The sequence below is a fragment of the Sciurus carolinensis genome, chromosome 9, assembly GCF_902686445.1.
Source record: "Sciurus carolinensis chromosome 9, mSciCar1.2, whole genome shotgun sequence".
Classification (NCBI taxonomy): domain Eukaryota; kingdom Metazoa; phylum Chordata; class Mammalia; order Rodentia; family Sciuridae; genus Sciurus; species Sciurus carolinensis.
Window position 1 is genome coordinate 116433235 of NC_062221.1, and position 24486 is coordinate 116457720.

Consider the following 24486-nt stretch of genomic DNA (forward strand, 5'->3'; position numbering starts at 1 on the left):
TATCATGAACTGTAGAAACATTGCCCGGGTAGGGTGGTTTCAAAAGACTCTGTGAAATGACATACTTGGGAGTGTGTGCTGTGGTGACCCTGTTCAGGAAGGGAAGGGACATGTGACGTCATACTCACGCATATACACAGTGTGCAGCAGACACGAGCCAGTCATTGCTGATAAGAGATGCACCACAGAGCATCTGTCCTTGATAATACAGAGCAACCAGCCAGGGCCAAGCCCCTGCTTTGGAATCACTTCCTCCAACAATCTTTGGGCTGACTTCTTGAGCCACCAATTTTTTTCCACATGCTGTTAAAATAATTGAAGAAAGGACATGTGTTTTATTTGAGAGGAGGGTACTTCTTTTGATCATGAAAATTTAACAGGGATATAATAGCTTTGGGTGACCTAAAAAACTCTAGGCAGAATTTAAATTAAAGCTTGAACGGGAAGGTGACAAAATATTTACTTACATTTATGGTTACATTGTAACAGAATCAGGGAATCCTGTAAGCACTGTTGACTGTAACAGAAGAATAATTATACTTCAAAAATTGTGTTTAACATCTTAAAGTAAAACATAATATAGGTTATCCTATTGTTCTTTATTTAAATGAGATTTTTATTCAATACATCATACATGAAATGCAGGTAGGTTCAAATGAACACCAGAAAATGCCCCAGTTTAATGCCAAATACAGTTAAATTTATGTCCCTACTATAGTTTACTCGTCATGTAACTTTGGGTCAGTTGCTCAATATCCTTGAGACTCAATTTCCTTATCCTAGAATGGGGGTAGTAGTACTTCCTGTATTAAACTTTTATGATGATTAAAAGAAATATTTGCAATGGAATTATTATTGTGCCTTATACATAAGGAATGGTCAGTCAATGATAAATATGGCTACTTTGTATGAATTAACCTTGGATTTAATCATTATCTAATATAATAGTACCCCTACCATTATTCATGGAGAATAGATTCCAAGATCCCCAGTAAATGCTTAAAATCACAGATAGTACTGAGTGCTATCTCTAGTGTCTTTTTCATTATAACCAAATACCTATTACACATGGTGGCCATTAATTTTTGCAGATTGAGATGTGACAATGAAATTAGCATAAATTTATTTTTCTATTTTCATAATTTCATATATAGAAGGTTCATTCTTATCATAAATTAGAGATCTTAGAAATCTCCCTTATGACTTTTTTTTTAATCAGTAGGTTGAAAAATTTCATCTTTTCATTTAAAGGAAGTACTTTTTGGCTTCCCTTTAGCAAAGGCTAATAGCCATATTCCTGACTTGTGTTTGTGAGTCATTATTAAGTAAAATAAGGGTAACTTGAACTTGAGCACTGAGATACTGAAAGTCAATCGCATGAGTAAAATAGGTGCTAAGTGACTGATGGGCGAGTAAAGCAGACAGCATGGATATGCTTTGCAAAGGGGTGATTCATTTTCTGGGCAGAAATGAGTAGGACAACTTGAGATTTCATTATGCTACTTGTATTGAAAGTTAATTTAAAATTTAAAAACTGCACTTTTGGAATGTTCCATTTAATCCTTTTAGATTACGGGTAATTGAAATCATAAAAAGCAAAACTGTGGGTTAGGAGGGACTACTGTGCAGAGTATACTCCCATATGGACAATCCCACTACTATTCAGGGCCAGACAAGGTGTGAGGCTATGTGCTTGGTTCAGGAAATTGAATGATGAATGAATCACAGGAACTGATTTCCAGGGAGTCAGGCATGTAAATTGCAAATACAAAATAAAGTTTATGCATAAATTATTGAAGAGACATTTAAAAATTTGGATACCAATTTTATTCAAAGTCAAAAATTCTATTTTAAATTTTAAATGAAAATAGTTTTGCAATGTGTTATACAATATCACCACTAGAGATCAGTATAACCCAAGAAATTGTAGTACATGGTCTCACTATTCCCTAAGACAATTCTGCAGATATTGGTCACATTAAAACATGCATGCACACTTACATGTACATATTTTTAACTAAATCTAATGTGCATGTTTTTAGGTGTTTAAACTTTGGATAAAAATAAAATAAAACAAAAAACAAAGCAATACCATATGCTTAAAGTAATTTAGTGTTTCTGCAACATGCATTATAAAATTTACTTGAAATTACAAAACTTCCTATTGTCTAATTAACACATCTTTTATAACAGAGGGTAATTTTCATAGAAATATAAGTAAATAGATGTAAGTTTTATTAATAAAAAATAATGCAAGCATGTATTTCTCACTATAGATATATAATTATGTATCCACAATGCCCCAAAAAGTCTAAACTAATTCCCCTTCAGATATCCACTTGTGTTTGAGAAAGATATCACTTCTAGAATGCTTCCTAGTATATATTTCAAGTTTCATCAAAACTCTTTCTGCATCTGCAGTACTTAACAATGAAAATCCACATTCAAATGCTTAGTCTTTCTAAGACATGTTTAACGGTCTTAGAAAGATTAAGCAATGCTTAATTTCTTTATATCAAACACAGAAAAGTTTCTGGTTAACACAGTAGTTAACCATAAAATTCAACTGATCTTAGTACCTTCTTTTTCATGTATTTTGAATAATCAAATTGTTATAAAATCATAAGCATGTAGTGTCTCAGGGTAGAGAACATTGCATATTCTCTACGCAGAATGAGCAGCTAATCCTACTTCATCAAGGTAAGTTTACAAAAATTGGAAAGAAATATAATTACTGTTCTGGCTGTTGTCATGGAGTCAAAGCTAGGTTAGTTCTCTGTAGTGCAAGAATAACAATGTCATGATCCTGTCTCTTTTCCTTGACCCAGTGGAGTAATATTGTGATATGAACTGATGGGTTTTTGTCTACCCTCTTGACCATAAAGAACTCATTTCTCTTGTATTTATTTCTAACATTTATTATTGTTGAAAAGTCCTTGCCTTTTCTTTCTTTTTCCTGTGCAAATTTATTTTATTTTATTTTTCCCTTGCAAAAATGCTACTTAAAGTGAGACTTAGAAAATTTAGAAGGTAGCATGTTCAAGAGTGAAGAAGTACAATGTTTTGTATTTAAGTCGACTTGGGTTAGAATTTTCATATTGCCTATCAGCTTTGTGGACTTTTTTTTTTTTTTTTTTTTAATCAACCCCAACTTTCCTGTCCTCATCCTTATTGAGAAGCAGTATTACCTAAGTCACAGAGCTTTCACGTGGATTGGAGGTGACCTGCAGAATATTCCTACTGCAGTGCTTGTCACATACTGGACATTCAACAAAATATTTGATAAGCATTTTGCATCCTGTGTCTAGCACCATGTTTTGATCATAATATTGATCAGTATATATCATCACATTTCCATTGACTTCTGTTTCGATTACAGAAGTAGGTCAGTATTCAGATTGTGAAATATATTTCAAGGGTCCTTTTCCCAGTGGTGCAAATTGTGGTTTGAGTCTTGTGCATACCTCATCATAAGAAAAAATGGGAACACAGACTAGTAGATTTTCATAGTTAAGAGAATCACTTTCCTTGACATCCATCCTTTCCCTTTACTTTTTATTGTAACCAGTAGTGCAAGGGTATTTTCAAAAGCATCATTTTTCATAGGCTAACAAACATAATTGTCTCTGCAATAAATAAATAAATAAGTAGATGCACAAAATAACTAATCAAATGGATGCATGAATATGTCTGAATGTTTGCCAAGACAGCATAATGTAGGTAATTAATAGGAAGGGATTAAAGACATTTAACTAACTGGCTTATTGTTTAGATGAGTTTAAAGGATGTCTATAAATGGTGTCTCTTTTTAATATCATGAACATACATAAAGTAATGATGTCAATGTAAGCTCCTATTGGTATTTTGTTGATAAATATGAAATAACCTAGCACTGCTCTCAAACATGCATACAATTAACTTGAATGGTTTTAAAATTCTTTATCCTTTGCTATTTCTTATTCAGTGAAGTGTCTATGCTGTGAATACATGAAATTCTCAATGAAAAAACTCCTTCAAGACCTATAATGGTAACATAAATTCCTGCATATCTTAGAGAAAGGAATCTGGAAGGCTGCTTTTTCACTTGCAGATGGTTTGCTTCATTCCCAGCAAGACTCATAATATCAGTCAAGGCCCAGCAAACACCAATATAAAACATTCAACTAGAAGGTCCTTTTATTGCCACTAAAAATACTCCTTTATCAATTCGGTTTCCTAGTTGAGCTTGTGGAAATGTTAACTTTCATGAACAGCTAAATAATTACCTAACTTTGTTTTCTAACAGTAAGTATGTTGAGCAAAATACACCAGTATGAGTATTAAGGCCGCAATAGGAGAAATGATAAAATTTAAGCTAAAACAACTTTTAGAATACAGGAAAGTTGTTGCTTTTCAATACCTTTGAAAAGCCTTTAAAAATAAGCCTATCTTTTAAAAATAGAAGAGATTGCTTAGGCTCAACTAAAGGTTTAGGTGTCGTTTAAGACTCATCTTCCACTTACTTAGGGAGAGAAAAGGATATACCATGACCCCCCACCCCATTTCTCTTCTTTTAATGTTAGCTAAAATGTGTAATTTGTGTTGCTTTCTTTAGTGTGAGTCACATTGAACCTATTTATCACAGGTTGCACAATTTCTGTCTATGGGATTTAATTGTTTACAAATCTAAGAATTAGAATAAAGAAGAAGTGTATGTTATTAGAACTTATCAAACCCCTATCTGTGTACCCAATGATTGTGTAGTCAATACCTCATTTAACTATCTTACCATATATATTAGAGAATCAGACAGTGTTATCAGAAAGATGGATTAGACACTGCTTGATATCACTATTGGAGATTACACGGCCAGGCTATGGAAGCATTAAAATCTGACTGGCTTCAAAACTCGATCTTCTTTCCAGTTCATATACATCTACTCTAAGACCAAATTTTAGAACCCACCTGGGTGTTAGTATTAAGCTGCCATTAGGTGCTGCATTTAGTTTTACAAATGGCCCACCTCCAGTAGAGAATATTGTCATTGATGAATTTTCACTCCTATGAAAAAAAGAGATATAAATAAAAGAAAAACACACGCAAAAAACCACAAACTACAGTTTTCATTCTTTATGCTGTGGACATTGAAAGAAATTATGGGATTCTGTAGAAGAGAAGAACATTGTAAAATAAAACTTCAAAAGTTTTGCTATCTAAAAAAATAGTGTAGATCAATAGAAGAATTAGCCATAATAACATGAAATACAATTTTAATTTTTTGCATAATACTTCTAGGGCTTATTTATATTCTCATATTTTACGAAGTTGAAATCTTTGCATATATACTTTAAGTATCTGATTTTTATTAGAGCTTCCTATGTTGTTCAATAGTTTTCTTAATGGTTGATTTGAATGACAATTTCACAGAATTACTGTACCATCATTTAAGCCTCTTTTTTTTTTAACTAAATATAACTCATCTTTTTAAAAAATGCATGTTGCCTAAGGACAACATAGAAAAATAAGCTCTTCAGGTTTCCTACCTTTCAAAATGCTGCTTTGTTCTTGACATTTTGTTCAATTCAAAGGCTAACAAGCCTTAATTTAAAACCAGAAGCCACAAGATTGCTCTAAAACAGGGAGTATGGAGCCTGGATCTGCAAGTATCAATGGGTGAGCCAGTGCTGGGTGGAGGCACCTCCCTTCGTGAGACAAAATACATCTAATTCCCTAGGTTCTCTTTCCCCAGAAAGCCTGTTAAAACCCTGCTCTCCACTGTGGTGCTTAATTAACAGTTTCTCTTACATATCCCAACTGTTTTCTGAAGGTTCAACTGGGAACTTAAGCTTTCGATTTCTAATCTTTTTTTTCTTTCTTTTATTCCAAATTTAATTTTTATATGCAAATATGCTGTTAAGCTGGAAGCATACTGATTCTGCTCTCTTCCACTGAGCAGCAGGGCAATGACACAATTCCTTTCTCTGAAAGTAGTGTGATGAACTTGCTGCTGCCTCTCTAAGAGAAGACCTAGGTGTTACCTAAGATTGCAACCATCACTGACACTTTGCTCTTTGTGTATAGGAATTTCCAAAGAGCACTTGACACTATTATAATCCATCATTTAAAAAAGAACTGGGTAGAGGGTGGTTCTTTTACTTTTCATACCTTTAATAAATGAGGAGTGTTTGGTATCTTTCCTCTGCTGAAGAGAGAGTGGGGGCAATGGAGCCACTATCTAATGTGCCATAATTTGGTATCTTGAGCTTTTATAAATGAGATTAACAATTCTATGTTGAGAGACAAAAATCTCAGAACTACAGAAGAACAAATTGAGAAAGAATATGTTATATTAAATTCTGTATCTGGAGAATATATTTGAGGAACCTTCTGCCTCTGTTTCCCTTCCTTACAGTTTTTAGAGACATACTGTGACAATCACAATAAGAATGTGTATTTTTAAAATTTTCCAAATTCCAGATCTGCAGATTAGGTAACTCCACCATTATGCATTTACACTGCTCTCTGTAATCAATAATTTAATATCACATAAAAACACCATATGGCATTACCTTGTTGACATACTAGTGCCTCCTGGTAACCTATTTCTAAACTTTTATTACCATTCTTATAGGTTGTGTACCCTCAAAGGGCTGTCCTGACTTCAGAAAAACTTTATTTTATGTGTGCAAAGAAGCATATACATGCAACCATTATTATTTTTGAGGTCATAGATGGAGTATAAAAATATATTCATAGATGAATTCTAGGGAAAGAAAAAGGAATATCCCAAGGCTACTTGCATGGTATTAAATCTTCTGCCTCTCTTCTCAGGCTCTGCTTAGGTTTCTTTCTTTTTTTTTTTTTTTCTTGCTCCTTAGACTGTCTTTGCTGTGATAAGAATTCTTCCCCAAGCAGGAGCTTAGGTAGGGATGTTTTAAGCCTTTGGACACACTAAAGCTAAAAAGAATAATAACGCAAGCTGCAAATACTGTAGCCAGGCACTGTAGCTCATTTCATATCCCCAAAAGCTTAAGTAATGAATAGAGCCAGGTGGGATTAGCATAGAAAGGTTTTTGGAGGAGGATGGACCTTTATTTTTAGATTGGAGGGAAAGAAGAGGATAGATTTGGCAGGACAGAAAGAAGGGCAGAACATTTTACAGGCAGGAAGGGGAATAGTGGATGGAAGGGATTCCATGGTCAATCACTCCACTGGGACAGTCATGGCATGCAAGCTTTGGGTAAACAACACATCTGGACTGTACACATTTTGATTACAATTGTTTACTCATTTACTACATTTACAGCAATAAACTTAGTACTCACTTAGCCTTATTACAGCTTTTAGAAATGGTTAAGTTTAATTCATTAAAAAATTTCCGACCTTGGCCCTTAAAAGTTCGTGATATACATACAATCATTTCAATGCAAAATTTACTTAATCTAATCAATTTCCTCTTTTGTGAAATTTAGTGCATTAAGAGTAAGAGAAAAACTGATGGGTTAGTTGATAACTTCTCTCTGTTTGCTTACAGATGTAATGGTGCTAGGAAGGAAACAAACTCTTAGTACCTTCCACAAAAAATATGGCTGAGAGAAGTGATACTTGTAGAAGGTTGTCAGAGAGACAGGCTTTCTGTGGACAACATCTTGGAGAATATACAGCATTAATAATAGGTGGTTCCTTTAAAAATACGCTTTAGAAGTAGGATAAATAAGGAAAGTTTTGCTATAAATTTCACAAGTCTAAAGTTTTCTCCTCTTACCTGTTTCTGTTTTATAATGTAGAAAGCTCTCCCTCCCTTAGAACAGGGTCAAAAGGAAATATAGATTTTGGTGAGAACCTAGCCATGGATTTTTTTTTCTTTTAATGATATCCTTCTTGTATAGATCTTTCTAAACTCTCCACTTCTCTTTTGATGTATTATAGTGTAGAAGTAACTTTTCCAGAAAATTAAAGTTAGTGTCAGAGTTTACAAGGTAAGGGACCCCCTGGATTAAGTCAGACACTATTCTCAATAGGGTTCTTAGACCTAGGGGCAGTAGAAAAAGAGTTTTTTTGATGGTTTGTATTGTGTTGCTTTATCTAGGTGAAATCAAACCACCAAGTACTATGTTTTATATCAATACGAGTGCAAAAAGATGATGATTTCCTCAGATTCAAGAGGACTGCTGTGTCAGTCACTTGGGCTCCTTAGAAAGCAAGATCTCTCTTGCCAAACAGAAGGAACAAATATGGTAGTCAGTTCTGTATTTAGAAATGTACTGGGAGCAGGGATGTTTTCATAATTTTCAGAGATTATGCATTCTTCATGAATACTTCTGTATTGCTGCTTGCATATATGCATTTCCAAACTTGAAATATAGGTGTGAACAGTGTATACCAGTTAAAAAAAAAAAAAGAAGAAGAAGAAAACAAGAGCCCTGGGTCTCACTGTAGCCAAGATTCAAGATTCTTATTGTCTTAGCTTGGCTCTTATAGAACTCCTGATAGTCCATGATAACATCATGGAAGCTTGTAATTGGGTAAGAAATAGTTACATCTTTATTTTTACAAACTTCTACCTGAAATTTAACTTTTTTTCTTCTAGTACATGGTGACTAATTACAATATTATCAGTAGCACTTATAATATTGTCATCAAAACAAACTTCAGATATCTTCGTATCTTTGCATCATATTATAGTTGCTCCATATACATAAAAATATAATTTATGCTCATATTTATTATTATTTAATTATTAGAACTACCAGTGCATCTTATTTGATACTTTCATAAAAAACGTAAATTGCCATTTCATATTTTAATATTTTGATAATTATTTGTCATATTAATTTCTTTTGTGACTGTGTTTATTTTGCTTTATACAATTAAATACATGAATCTCAGAAGAGGTTGGGGAGTTTCTCCAGACTGACAAAAGTGTCCATGACACAAAGGAAAGGTTAAGAACTCCTACCATATGTAGTGGTTCTCAAACTTCAGTAGCCATCAAAATCACCTGAAGGGCTTATTAAATTGTGGTTTGCTGGGCTGTACTCCAGGTGTGAAGTGTGGTTCCATCATTTGCATTTCTGTCACAGAATCCCAGCTGATTCAGTGTTGCTGGTAGAACCACTGATTTTGACAACCTTGGATACCAGTGTCTGCAAACTAAACTAGAGAATTCTAATTTATAACTATGTGGCACATCCAGAAGCTAATGTAGCTTTTGGATTACAAGTCAGTGGTACTCTTGCTATCACTACCTTGCCCATGGAAGATATAATTACCTAACCAGTGTGCTTCTACCAGTCCTGTTAGATAACAAACCTATCAAAGATTATCTTAGAGTTATCAAACTACTGCAGTTTATTACTATTTATTCCTTACTTATTTTTAATTAGTACTTTTCTAATTTTAGGATAGGGAAGTACACCAGAGTTATAATTTTTTATTTAGTTAAACAAGGGGCTTTATAGTCAGTTAAATCTAGTAAAATGTATGTTCTGTCCCACCAACTTGCCCCCAGCTTCTCCTGCCTAATGGTACTACAGTACCATGGTTAAAAATAAAAAGTGTTTTTTGTGCTAAAATCGTGAATTAAAAGTAAAAATAATTGCAAATATTTGTTTCCCTATAGAATGAGCAAATAAAAAGGAGTTGTTTAAAGTCAAAGAGAATAGTTGCATTTTTCTACTATTTTCCATTTTTTACCATTGTTTTGTGTTTTAAGTTGTCATAATTAAGGCTTTCTTCTCCTAGTTGAAAACTCGGGAGACACTAACAGAAAATATAGACAGGGACAGGAACGCTATTTGCCCACCAATTTCCTAACTAGTATGGAAGACCAGTTTTCCAGGACCCAGGGCTAAATCATGGAAACAAATTTATCATGATGCTTAAAAAGAATTTTAGCTAATTATGCTCTGTGTATTTGAAAGACTTTAAAAAGAACCACTTTATCTTTTCTTCTAATATTTCACAAACATGTCTACAATGGAAGAACACTGAAGTTGTTCCATTTCTTATTCGGGTTTGAGAATGAGAGAATCAAATGGATATTTATGATATGTCAAATAAAGCTATCTTGCTCAGGACTATTGTGGGATTCAAAAATATCACACCAAGTCCTCACAGAATTATTATGATACAAGTAATTCACTCTATGTTTAATCCATAAATATGTTCTAGATTCTGTAGTTTTACAAAGCTGATGGTTTATCTTGGTTTTTAAAACTGAGCAAGGCAAGTCAACTGCATCATTCATATATTGGTTCAGCAACAGGGTAGTGCTTTTTCCTAGACAGGACCATTGCAAAAAATCACTACTTTAACATTTATTCTTGCATCAGTATAAAATGTTTCCTTTCACACTCTGATAAAAGACATAAAAAATGTTATTTAAAATACTTTTTACTTATGCATGCTATAAATGGCAGGGAATTAAAATGTTTAATATAAAAAAGTAAAGGCTGATGAAATCTGCCTCATATGATTTACTAGAATCTGAGGGGAATTGCATTTCATAACCTATCTGCATAAATAATCTTGAGAGACTGCAAGTGCCTTTTTAATAAGTTGACTCCTAAATTACTTTCCACTGTACCAAACACACATCATTTAAACTCACTAAGTTTTCTTTCAGTTACCATGCACCAGTCTAGACAAATTCTCATTAAGGCTGTAACTTTCTTTCAATTATTATAGCACTATGGAGACTATTTAATGAGCAAGCACAGGGCCAAAGATTAAAGCCTTTGAAGAAATTACCTGACTCATTTCAGAAGAAAGCAAGTGTCTGGCCTTCCTCAAAAATACTGTCTAAGACAGTAGAATGCACCATGTGTTTCATATGCTGACAAACCTAGCTCTTTGTCCCTGTCTCCAGCTGGAAGAAATTTTTCACAGGAAATAAGGTCAGAGAACTAGAAAGTAGAATCTGACTGGGGAAAAGGGAAATATAAATAAAGAGTACACAATTGTGTGGAATTGACTTTCATCTACTGAGCTCAGGTCATTTTCTAGAATGACTTCCCTAATATGACCAAATTGAGTTAGGTTGTCTTATATCACATTGCATTTATCACATTACTTGTTTATTCTCTATTTATGTTCCTATCCCCACCACATCAGGATTTAAAACAAAAAACAAGTCTTATTCATTCAGGGACTTGACACAATATCACTGCTAATGTTAGTCCTAATCCAAGAATAATCAGACTAATAAATTTATTTTATGTACTGTTAAAATGTAGTAAAGATATATTCTTTCTTCTACATTCTATCATATAAAGGTAGGATTTAGCACTATGCTACCATCAAACATATTTCATTTAAATTTATTGAAAAAACTTTATCAGAGTAAGCTGTTGATCATTCTGACCTTTGCAAAGTGACTAATCTTAATCCCATATGTGGTCTAGGAAGCAATTTAGCTCAGATGCACAAGCCACATTGGAAAGAGCTACTGAATTTATAATTAAACGATGGTGCTTAGGAAACTGGTGAATTGAGACACAAGGCTCCTGGGCAGTGAAAGTCCAACCATTCAGAATATTCTGAAGCAGCCATTTGGAAAGAGGTCGAATTACCAATCTCCTTAGCTTAATCTTTACAAACAGCGGGGCAGGGGGGTGGGCAACAAAGAGTTACTTAGCATTACTGACAACTTGGGCATCAGAAGCAAATTATTTCCCAGGGTCTCACCTCTCTGAATTCACTGTCGGTCAAACTAAAATCATTGTTAAAGGCAGAAACTGGAATTAATGCCACTTATCCAGTGTTCTACTTAAAGTGAAAATAAATGACTACCAGTTTCAGGGCTTTGTTGACTCTTTATCAAAAAAAAGTGTTCCTCCTAGAACCCACCCTCTTCTAAGACTCTTGTCTGATCCCCTTCCCCAAGGTGAAAGGGTTTTTGTAAAAATAAAGTGTGAAAAAAAAATAGAAAAAAATATTATACAAACATACAGGTTCATCTAAAGTACAGGGAGTTTCTGATTAATACACATAAACCAAATCAATAATTATTTACATAACGGATTAAAAATTCACTTCCTCTCTCTGTTCTTGACAGGAATTGCCTTCTGGATGAGGCCATTATCACTCAGATGAGGCATTCAGTGGCAGGGGGGTAGGGTTCCCATTCTAAAGCACAGAATTAGGGAAGACAAGGGAACCTGGAAATTTTGAGTCCAAGTGCAAGAAGTTATGGAACACTCCTAACATTCTAAGGGGGATGGCATTGGTATAGAATATAACTTTCTCAGTATACTAGAAATTAAACAGCTTTTGTGGGTTAAGCTAGAGACAACTATTGCATATAAGGCTATTGTCAGTGAAAATATGTTTTGAGATCCAAACAAAGCTAAAATTACAAAACCAATTTGAAATGCATTCTGGAAACCTGTGTGCAGCATAAAGATTCTGCTATATAAACTACTAGTCAGTTAGAAAGAACAGTCTCTTACACACAAGGCAATCAATTGCATTTGATTGGATGAACTAGGAATATTTGGGATATCTAACAAAGACTGATTGTGTGTGTATACATGGATTATTTCCCTATTTTTCTTTATATCTTTTAGAATACATTAAAAATCAGTTTAGGACAGGAAGAAGATGATAACAATTTATAGTTGGACGATGTTTTGTATACATTTTGCTAACTAGATGTATTTATATTTATATGTGCATTTGTGTATGTATTACAAATAATTTATTTGCCTTAATGAATAATTACATTGCATCTATTTTGGGGGGAAAGGATTAGTCTAGATGTGAATAATAATGGATAAAATATACACGTGCTATAGTCTGGGTCTTAAATGTTTTCCAAAGCTCTGTGTATTGGAGGGTTAGTCCCCAGGCAGGTGCTGTTCAGAGATGGTGGAACTTTAAGAGGTAGAGACTAGTGGTATGTCTTCGAGTAGTTGAGGAGCACCCTAGAAGGGGATGCCAAACCTCATCTTCTTCCTTCTTGGCATTCCAGGTTATGAGTAAAGCAATTTTATCACACTCAGGGCTCCTTTCATTATACATTGTCTCCCCACTGGCCAAAAGTGATGGAGTTGATTGTGGATAAGAATTTTGTGTATGTCAAAATAAACCTTCTCTCTTTATAAACTGGTCATCTCAGGTATATGTTACCGAGATGAAAGTAATGACAATTTGGTTCTTACCTTTATAGACCTCATAGTTTGTTGTTCCCTAAGCAATATAACAACTATTCACACATCACTTATACTGTATGAGGTATTATAAGTAATCTAGAGATGATTTGAAGTATATGGGGAGAAGATAAAATGTTACATGCAGATACTACACTATTTTATATAAGGGACTTGAGCATTTTTAGATTTGGACTTGAGCATTGCCAGAATCTCCTAAAGATACCAAAAGTTGACTGTATTTCATTTTCTTAAAAATGATAATCAAGAAAAAAATATAGAAACATGAACAATATTCATGTGAATGTAGGCTATACAACAGAATGCATTCTGTACAATATAATATTTCCATATACTTATTTATATAACATAAAATGAAACTTATTTATATAACATAACATATTTATATAACATATAACACATTAGCAGTAGTTATTATTTGAGAATAGGGTTAAATTGATATTTTTATTTCTTCCTTTCATGTACATTTTCTAAATTCAAAATTTAATTAATTTCAAATAAATAAAATTTGATATCAGCAAAAAGGTTGAGAATTTCTAAAAGATAGTTGAGTAGATTTACTTACCCTAGTCCCAGCATCTGACAAACATCATTTGAAATCTGGGTGGTCCAGTTCTCAGCACATGCTGCATGCCATATGCTCTGGATTCTGAACTGCACCAAACCATTGTTATTCATTGTGCCATTGAAAAGACGCACTAAAGATGCAAAAGGCAGGAAGGTGGTTACCAGAGATGAGAGGGTGGATGGAATGGAGAGATGGTCAAAATATACAAAATTTCATTCAGACAGGAGGAAGGTTTTTGAGATCGGTTGCACAGTGTGGGGGTTACAATAATGTCCTGGATATTTCCAAACTGCTAAGAAATAAATTCCAAGTTTTCTTGCCACACATACACACACACAATAATAGTATATGAGGTGATGAATAGGTCAATTAGCTTGATTTAATCATTCACATTGTATACATATATCATAACATCACTTTGTACCTCAAAAATATATAAAATTATAATCTAATTTGTAATAATTTTAAAAAGTAACACATGTACAACACCCAAATACATTAAAGAGATTACATTACAGATAGGGTCATTTTGATCTAGGGTAATAAGAATAAGTGATGACATTTAAATAAAATTTGCAATGTTCTTAACATTCAAACTTTAAGAGTTTGATTGTATTTTTCCGTAAGAGTATGTTGTCAAGTTCAAAACATAAATTTAATTGATTTAATTTTGTTCTTTCATATAACTATAAAAAATAGAAGAGGTAGGATATGCAAGTTGATTGCATATCAATAAACAGAAAATGACATTATCTGTAGAGAGCATAACTTGGAAACTTAGTCTCTTATAGAAAGAAAACCCAAGTTCAGGTAAGGACCGGAGCAAATTAAGCTAGCCTATCAAACAAGACAAACATCAGCCATGGTACTTAACTAGATATACAGTATTATAGTTATTGTTTACATTTTATTCTCCATCTGAAAAGGGTTAAGTGTTGACTAGAATTAGTCAGACTTAGGTGAAAACACAGCTTTAACCCTCCTAGGTGTGTGACCTTTTGGCAACCACATAATTTCCCTAAAACTCAATTTTGTCATAGCTTGAGTAGAGTCAGTTCTTATTATTGGAGTGTTTTACTGTGTTTAGTTATAGTCTGTAGCACATGGTATGTGTGTGTGTGTGTGTGTGTGTGGGTAACATTATGTATATATATGGTATACATTAAATATTTTCTTAGAAATAAAAATAAGACATAGAAAAGACATAGAAAAGGATCCACTATTCATATTGCTACAGTGATCTCAAAAGGGACTGGGCTGTATGTACAAAGCAAGTCCTCTCTATTTTGTAGGCAATGGACAGAACACATAGTTAATATAAGCGGGGTTAAGTGTCTGGTATCTTGCTTCTGTGGTACATTGCTTATATATGAATAATGGTTGTCTCAGGCTTACTATTATTAAATTTAACCTAGTTTAAACAGACAAACAAAATACAGAGGTCAGCATGTTAACTTTTCTCCTAAACCAGAATGGTACCAAAGTGCTGAAATCACCCGAGGTGTTCACACCCCAAATCATCAAAACACATTGTAACAAGTAAAGCCATGATCTCCCTTTTACATTTGTAGATCCAAATACAGAAGCTAAAGTCATATGAGTATTTTCATAAAAACAAGACCTACCACAATGTGTTTCATCTGAGCCATCTGCACAGTGTGGGTGACTGTCACAGAGATTCATCAATGGAATGCACTCTCCACTCTCACACTGAAAATTGTCTTCCTTACAGGGCTCTGTGGAGAAAGAATGTTTATTGTACAGGACAAGGAAATTGCAAGTAAATGATTTTGGTATACCCTTGCATTTTAGACCCCTTAAATATCAGCCCGTTATCACAGCACATGGTGGAACTTTCACATTAAAAACACTGTATGCTTAGTTACACGAATTGCTTTACAAATCGTGTCAAACAATATATCAGACTTTAAAGAAGTGTATGTGAAACCTCAGGTATTTTCTGAGTTTTTGGGATAGTTCTAAATGATGGCTAAGAGGTTTTGGATACATGTTTCCTCATCATTTCAGATAGACTCCCAATTTATGATGGCAAATTACGATAGTACTTGAAAGGGGTTGTTTCTGTTTAGAATCTAGGTTGCAAACCCAGATCTGAGAACATTAATTAATATGTTATACTATAAAGAGAGGTAGTAAATCTAGCCATACTGTATGAAACAGCAATAGTAATAGAACACCCAAAGTGGATTGGTCAGTACTATTAACCTATTTATAGATATTAAAAAAAAAAAAAAACTAAAAGAGGATCGCTGTTCTTTGTTTATATGTTTTCTGAAAAAAAGACTGACTAGAATAGGATCCTGAGAGAGTGTCCTTATGTGGGGGAGTGCCACGTGTGAGATTTCCTAAGGAATCAATTCATATTGGGTTGCCTAGAAAAAGGAAGACTACTCCCCAGATAAGTTTATTATACTGCAGAATCTGTGGGACAAGTATAATGACTTTTAGATTTTTTTTAATGCTGACTTTAGTATGAAAGAGATTTTCTTCCACAACTCTAGCACAAATACCAATGTATGTTTTTGTGTTTGAGCAACTAAATATTCTATTCTTGACTAAATATTCTATTCTATTCTATTCTATTCTATTCTATTCTATTCTATTCTATTCTATTCTATTCTATCCCATTCTATTCTATTCCATTCTATTCTATTCCATTCTATTTTATTCCATTCCATTCATTTCATACCAAAACAAGGAAAGTTGGTCAACAACAGATAAACTCATTTAATAACCAACTTTTGAAAATTGTCAGACTAAACTTAGGCAAAGTGCAAAATTTCAGAAGATGATGACTGCAGTTTTCTAAAGTTTGTGAAAAGAAAACTGTGTCAAGATTGGTGATTGATTCCTATGTAAAGAATTTAGAAGTTAAAAAGTTAGCCATCTGAAAACTGGGAAAGATGTGCACATGAGCAATAGTAGCCTGGAGGGGCAACCAGACTCTAGCACAGAGTTATACGGGAGTGGATCCTGAGCAGTGATGAGAGCAGGAAGCAGCAATGATTCAGAGGTGTGCAGCATTATAAGAAATCATCTTGGAAGTAAACCACCTATGCTGTAGTCTGGATCAAAGAGGGGAATTTCTAAAGACCACAACTGTGTTCCACAAAAGACCAAGTTTTGGCCAGAAGTTAAGTATTGCCCAAAAGAAAACTGCACTGAAGATAAATATTTTCTGTCTTACAACACTGGAGCTATGGTGAAATAGAAGGAATAGAATATGGAAAAGAAAACAATGACCCTATTCCACTCTTTTCTACTTGAATACATTGGACCAAGGTTTGTGCCTAGGTTGGAAGGTTAAAGAATGTTTGAATTAGATGAGAGGAAAACTTTGATGCTATACTTGATTCTCATTTTATTTAAAGTTAATTCTTAGGTACACAGTTAAGATCATTTAATGCCTGATAAATGGAAAAGTTAAGAGATCTGCCTATAATATCAAGGAGAAAAAAGAGACATTTGAAATAAAATAGATTGGGACAAATAAAGATTTCTTTGTCTATACTCTCATTGGGTACAGTCATTCTGCTTCTCTCTCTCTTTTTTTTTATTTTTTACTTTTTTATTTTTGGTCTACCACAAGTTTTATTTAACATGCTGCTTTCTAAAGAACATTTTTTTTTTCTGGGGTCCTTCAAAATAATGGTATAGATCCAGAGTGGCATACAATGGCCCACAAGTCAAATCCAGCCTACCACCTGGTTAGTGTCAGGTGTACTAAAAATGTTTTTTATATTTTTAAATATTTGGGGTGGGGGGAAATGTCATGAAAATAATTAAATTTTGTAACACATGAAAATTTCTGAAATTCAAATATCAGTGTTTATAAATAGAGCTTTATTATACCATAACCTCAGTCTTCATTTTTTATTATCTAAGCTTTTGCACTGTGATGTTCACCAGTTACAACAGAGAGCATATGGCCTGCAAAGTCTAACGTAATAGCTATCTGACTTATTTATTTATTTATTTATTTATTATTTGTTCTAATTAGTTATACATGACAGTAGAATGCACTTTGATATGTCGTATATAGGTGGAGCATAATTCCTCATTTTTCTGGTTGTACATGATGTAGAATCCCACCAGTCGTAGAGTTGTATATGTATGTAAGGTAAGAATGTCTGATTCATTCTACTATTCTTCCTACCCCCATACCCTCTCCCCTCCTTCACTCCCCTCTACCTAATCTAAGGTAACTCTATTCTTCCCTAGTCCCCTGTCCCTTATTATGAATTAGCAGCTGCATATCAGAGAAACATTTGGCCTTTGGTTTTTGGGGACTGGGATTTTATTGGGATTAAAGCTGAATATACAATACAACTGATAAAAATTCAGTTTGCCATGCTTCCTCATTGTATGCCCAAGACTTGACAAAATGGCATGCAGTAGTAAACTAGTAGATATTTGTTGAACATTAAGTAATCTAATATATGTTAAATGATTGATAGACTGAAAATCAGCATGAACCTAATAACAGAGTTGACACAATATAAGGCACTTTTTAAACTACTATTTCAAAAATATGTATTTTAAAATTTAAGGCAATTGATTGATGGGAATTTTAGTGATTTGAAAAAATGGATTTTATGAATTATAAGGCAAAATATGCCTATTTGAATTTGAATAGTGTTTAAAACAAACTCTGGAATCACAGGACCTTTGTCTGAGCTGCAATCTAGCCATTTCTTTTGTTTTTGTTTTTGTTTTTTTTGAAGTTGGGCAAATAAAATAATCTTTTTGAGACTCCGTTTTCTAGAATGTCAAGTAGAAATGATTATTATTTTTATCTTGAATAAACTATGAAAGTAAATTTTAAAACTCAACATTTTTTAGCTTATCAATGTGTAAAAAATGAGTTCTCAACAGATAATAGCAAAAATAGTAATTAAAAAAAATACCCTTGGCTGATATTTTAAAGTTACCATTCTCATTCTATGTGCTAGTTGCATTTCTTTCTCCTCCAAATGACCAGATAAACGAGAAAATGTGCCTAATCCTTCCTTCTTGCTATCTTACAATAATAATTGGAGCTATCTGTATAATTTAGACTTTGAAAAATTCTTTTTGCAGACTAAATCTAATTTATCTAAATAAAAAAAAGGTTTTTAGGAAGCCATGTCTGGTTGTTTTTACAAATGTTTATACCATGAAGAAAGTGGATTTCATATCTCCAAATATAATACTGTTAGGGAAGTTCTTGTAAATGTAATTATCAATTTGTTTCACAAACACATATTTTTAACCAGATTAGTGAGATGACAAATGGACAAAGATTATTGCATATTCTACAAGCAGATATTAATACTTTAATTGAAAACATATTTTATTTTTTAGTACTTATTTTTCTTCAGAAAACAAGGAGGTTTAAAAATGGGACACGTGTGTATTATATATTCCATCTTAAATTCATATTTTTATATATATTATATTTATTTTTAAAAGTTGCCACTACTAATGCCAGTCCCATAATCAAATACCTTAATATGCTGGTAGAATGTTTGTCATCACTAGTTATTTTAAATTATCTCATTATGTTTTTCAGTTTATTAAAATAATTATGTAAAAATGACAATGACAATAATGTAATCATTGATAAGTTTATGAGTAATTTTCTATTTAACTAGTGTAGTCATACTCTATGTAATTGAAAAAAATAGAAATAGAAATAAATTTAAATATCTGAATACAACTTTAAATGAAAATATGTATTATAACTTGTTTTTGTGCTTTAGCCAAAGCTATTAGTTTTATACCTTATGAATCCAGAAAAAAAAATAACTTGTTTCCGCAGACTGAATGAATTGATTTTAAAAAATGCTGAATGGGACAAAATGATCTATTGTTGCTGAAGTGAACAGAAAATATAAAATCTGAGGAGAGGTATAAATAAGCTATTTCAAAATTTTCCTTACATGCATAAACTTGATTTTGATTCTCTGCAATATACAGCAGTTCAACTTCATTAAGAAGTCTTTAATCCAACAGTTTAACTCTCTCTGGACTCTGAAATCTTATTTCTGATAGTTTTATATTCATGGTGAGAGAGGGAAAAAGAAATATTGCTAAGAATTGAATTTCCCCATCTTCTCTTTATGAAGTCTCCCATAGCCCTGTCTCATTTAGTCAACATATGCTTGGCTTTAAATGACTTTAAACTGGTCTCTAAGGCACATGCCACACAATCTGGGGAGGACTCCAAATCCCTAAATGTAATCATTTGTCACTTCCAAGTTTCCTGACATACACTACTCAATTCCACAGAAAGATTCTGACTATTAGGAAAGAGCAATGATTCTACATTTATAGGAGATTTATCTTAATAAATGTATGTCATAAATATTCTTGTTCGATGTAAATGGGAATGTTTAAAATAGGATAAATAAAAGATATACAAAAATACATTATATGATTATATTTCAACTGAATGCTTTGAAAGGATTTCTTAACTGTCTCAGATGGTAAGTCAAGCATATAAATACTCAAAATAATTCACAATATCCTTTCGTATCTACATTTAACTATGATGACCAGGGCAGAGCACTAGTATACACAGATGTGCATGCCAATCTCTTCCCATCTCCAGTTTGATTATCTTTCATCGCCAAGTCCATTTTGTAATTGCCTTACAGTCTTTTGGTGTCAAAAAGTACTGATGGAAAAAGACTGTGTTGATGACAGCTCCATCATCTCATTTTCCACTAACAGCATCTCTCCCAGCTCCAGGAGGACTCTGAAGCCACAACCAGTTGATCATCCAGTTATGGTCATGGAAGACTCCGTTCTAGCTTCAATCAAGAAAATTTTCCTTTTTACATAGTTTATTTCCTAAATTATAAAATGGTAATAATTGAAATCTCATTGTAGGGAAAACAAATATTAAGAAGCACTACACTGTAAACCTGGTATCTCCTTTTATGTTAAGAATAATAGATTATGTAATTGGGGGTTTTACCTTGAATAGAAATTGTAATATTTTTCAGAATCCTTGCCATTGTTTTTATTTCATGAGAAATGAATAAAAATCAATAACTGTAATACTTTATATGCATGAGACTTGTTCTTGTCTTCCCTTTCACAACTCATTCTTTTCTTTCAATTTATATCCTCCCTTCTCATTGGGAAATTGAAGTACAAATTTATAGATCTACTATTTTTATAAAATTGTGTTTCAAGGTGCTTCAGTTTTGCAGATGGTGAAATGCCCTATAATTCTTATAAGTACTTGGTTTATGAATAAATTCACTTAACACAGTTAAGCACAGTTTTTTAATCTCAATTATTTCAGTTTTAATACTCAATTCCAGCTTAAAACTAGAGTATATCTTTTAAAAAGTTATTTTCATGATAAAATTCTTAGTAAAATATGGGGCTATCCATTCTCCAGTGGAACAGGTACTAGGATATTTGTTTTTTTCACTTTATGATACTTTGCAGAACAGAGTACATAATTCTACTGATACCTGTACTTTTTAAAATTTGTAGCAGTGTCTCCTTAAAAACTTTGAACTATCACTGTATTTACATGTTCATCATTAAATGTAAAGATGATTTCATTTCAAAACCTTAGAAAAATAATTATTTTTATTTTGCTAAGGAATTTGCAAAAAAATTACTTTAAAAAGTCAAAACTTTAGGAAATGTTATAACACTGATTCCTGTCTATTACTTTTTAAAAAATGAAACACAGTAAGACTTCACAATTTTTCGGGTAATTTTAGTCACATACAGAAAGTGTACTATTTTTCCCCATTATATATTTCACTGTCAGTTTTAACCTATTGCTTTCCTTTGGGAATATCCATCATTTTCAGATTGTGGTTTGGGGTCGTCTCCTGCATGCCTAATATAGTCTCTGTTTTTTTTCCACATTTTATTCTTTTTGGGTTCTTCATCACATTTTTCTGTAGAAATTTTTGTGGAATTGTGGATATTTTTTAATGTGAGCCTCTGAATTATATAATTGACCTGAAGGTCACGTGGTTTGTATTATTAACAAAGAGCTCTAGTCACACCAAAAGAATAATCTGGTAGTGGAAGTTTCCCAAGAAATTGTTTTGGCTAAAGTCAACCGCTGTTTTCCAAATTTCTGGAAGGGAGACTGGGTTGCAATGCCAGTTGTAGAAACAGATGCTAAGCAAGGACTATTCTTACAGGGGCTAAAAATTACATATTAATTTAAAAAAAATGAGAACTGTAATTTGAGGTGTAAAAGTAATGGTGAAAACTTTTTGCTTCTTCTTTTCTTTATAATTTATTTTCTATTAAACAACATAAACAAATTAACTTTTATCAAACAATACACATCCAAAGTATGTTTATCTTATAGTACTAAAAATTAACTACTAAAATTTTCTCATCTTTCCATTGCTTGTGTATACTTTTAAAATATCATCAAAAAATCAAACAATTATCTTAAGTTAGATCAACTGTTGAATCAAATTAAATTTAAAATATTGGGAGCTGGGGAGATAGCTCAGCTGGTAGAGTGCTTGCCTTGCAAGCATAAGGCCCTGAGTTTGATTCCCAGTACCGAAAAAAAAAAAAAAATTAAAATATTGGGTACCCCTCAAAGAGAAAGAAACTGAAAGTGTGAATTAAATATTTGCAGATAAACATGATTGTCATAGTATAATAAGCAGTTACAGAATTATCAAGACATAGGGTTACTGACTAAATTCAAAATGGCATTCACAAAATAAGATTAATATTTTTAAAGTGGTGATTTAACTTTCTTCTGAATTTAATTCTACTAGTACATTTAGTTAGACAAATGTATATTTACTGGTGATTTTTTATGTCTATGCATTTTCTTCTTTACTATTTAACAAAATCATGTCATTTTCTACATTTTCCCTTTTATATGAACTGTTTTCATTTTCTATATTTTCTCCTTTTTTCATTTTATATTTTTCTAATTTTAGATAAATTCTGATTTCTAAATATCTTAGTCTTCATTTCTCTAGTGCTGCATGTTTTCCCATTGGTCTTAATATGTTTATTTATTTCACTAATTGATTATTTTGATTATTTGTACCATGGTTGTTTGTTAGTCAAAAGCAACTGTTCTAAAACCAATCACAAAATCCAGAAAGGAAGACTAGTTGATTAGGTAAACTACTCACTCCTAAGTAAATAACTTTGGTAATAACCCATGTTGTGACATATTTTCAGGGTCAAGGGGTAGTCCAGGTGAAGATCAACTTTCTGAGCTGCAATAAGTTAAAGCACAGAAGTTCAAGGAATGTGATGAAAGATATAAAGGTCATTGTGAGCAGAGGAACAGACATAAAATATAATTGCACAGCAAGACTTAGGATTAGACAATAGGTTGAATGAGGATCAATCATGCAAACCTGCCTTTTTATTTTTTCTAGATATTTCAGTGAAAGACAAATGGACCAGTCTCCTACAGAAAAAAATAGAGATGTAGGAAGTAATGTGTATTTGTCTTTCTGACATATTTCTACCTGGAAATAGATACTGAGTTGTGGAGCAGCCGTAGAAGAAAAATGACAGCCTGAGTTGAGCACCAAAAATTGTAAAAGATTTCTCTGCAAATCATTAAATGCAAAGAGTTTCATCATCCTGTATATATATATGTATATATATGCATATATATGTTTATCAATGTAAATAAACCTATGAATCTCTATCTAACACACACACACACACACACACACACACGCGCGTGTGCGAACAGACCACAATTTTGTTTGTTCCTGCCGATCCAGTTATGTACGTAATAAAAAGTACAAGATATGAAATTTGCACAAGTCAGAAATACCAGCATTAAATTCCTTCACTGCAATCACTTTATACAGGTTGTCTCTAATAAGTAAATGATGTTAATTTTTTAATTGGATGTTGCTGACATTTCAATAGTCACTTGCTTGTCTTCCTGTTGCTTCTGAAAATGATCTTGGCAAAGGGAATATGATAAAGTCCTTCCTTACAGGACCAATTACTACACTTGTTTAACTTAACCCTTTTTATTGGGCAAAGTTCAAGATTCTCAGCAAACCAAAGAAATGTATTTGAATCTGTAGAAATACACTGCAGATTCCTGCTTTGAACTCTTTCGTAATGATTATACAGATAAGCAAGAATAGATGTCTTAGAACACAAACATCTAAGTTGTTATTTAGGCCTTGAAATCTTGTATATTTTAATTTTTATTGTTTTACTTCAAAATTGATGGTGCTTATGCAGTTTTGCTTACTTGGAATTCCCAAGTGATACCCAGTGGTGAAATTAGCTTTAAATCCCTCTTTGGTCAATGATGCATCAGTGATGAAGAGCACAATCATTCTGTTGGTGGTAGAGAATACATCCTTCACTGGACCAGGCCCTGTGTACACAGCTGCTCCAAAAAAAAATGAGATAATCAGTGAAACCTTTGACTCTAGAAAGAAACAGACCTCTTATCTCACATCCACCTGATGAACACAGGACTACATGCAGCACAGCTCACTCACGAAGCAGCCATACATGAATAAATGTGTACATTCTTTGTATTTTAGACATTGCTTTCATGAAGCCAACCTCCTTCTCCAAATTTTAAAATATTATTTGATGTTCTGAAGCTCTAAAATTTAATGATAAATTACTCATAATGTAAGCTTAGCACCACTACTTTTTAACTGTCTTGTTAGCCAAGAGGAATGGTCATTTGACTTTTTAAAAGCACTTTTACAAAACAGTGGGGAGTATAGTCTCCCTTAGTAAATTTTTGTCCAT

The 24486-nt window shown here is 32.9% G+C and overlaps 1 protein-coding gene across 1 annotated transcript in view; it reads right to left on the reverse strand.

Annotated features, from left to right (window-relative positions):
- Tmprss15 (transmembrane serine protease 15) overlaps nucleotides 1-24486 on the reverse strand; it is a 129147-nt gene that overhangs the window by 24249 nt on the left and 80412 nt on the right. Inside the window, exons 16-21 of the mRNA XM_047565066.1 lie at nucleotides 23969-24109; nucleotides 15345-15455; nucleotides 13717-13849; nucleotides 4945-5040; nucleotides 468-517; nucleotides 129-303 (exon numbers count right to left, since the gene is read on the reverse strand). Coding sequence (XP_047421022.1) covers nucleotides 129-303; nucleotides 468-517; nucleotides 4945-5040; nucleotides 13717-13849; nucleotides 15345-15455; nucleotides 23969-24109 — 706 coding nt within the window. The remainder of the gene's footprint in view (nucleotides 1-128; nucleotides 304-467; nucleotides 518-4944; nucleotides 5041-13716; nucleotides 13850-15344; nucleotides 15456-23968; nucleotides 24110-24486) is intronic.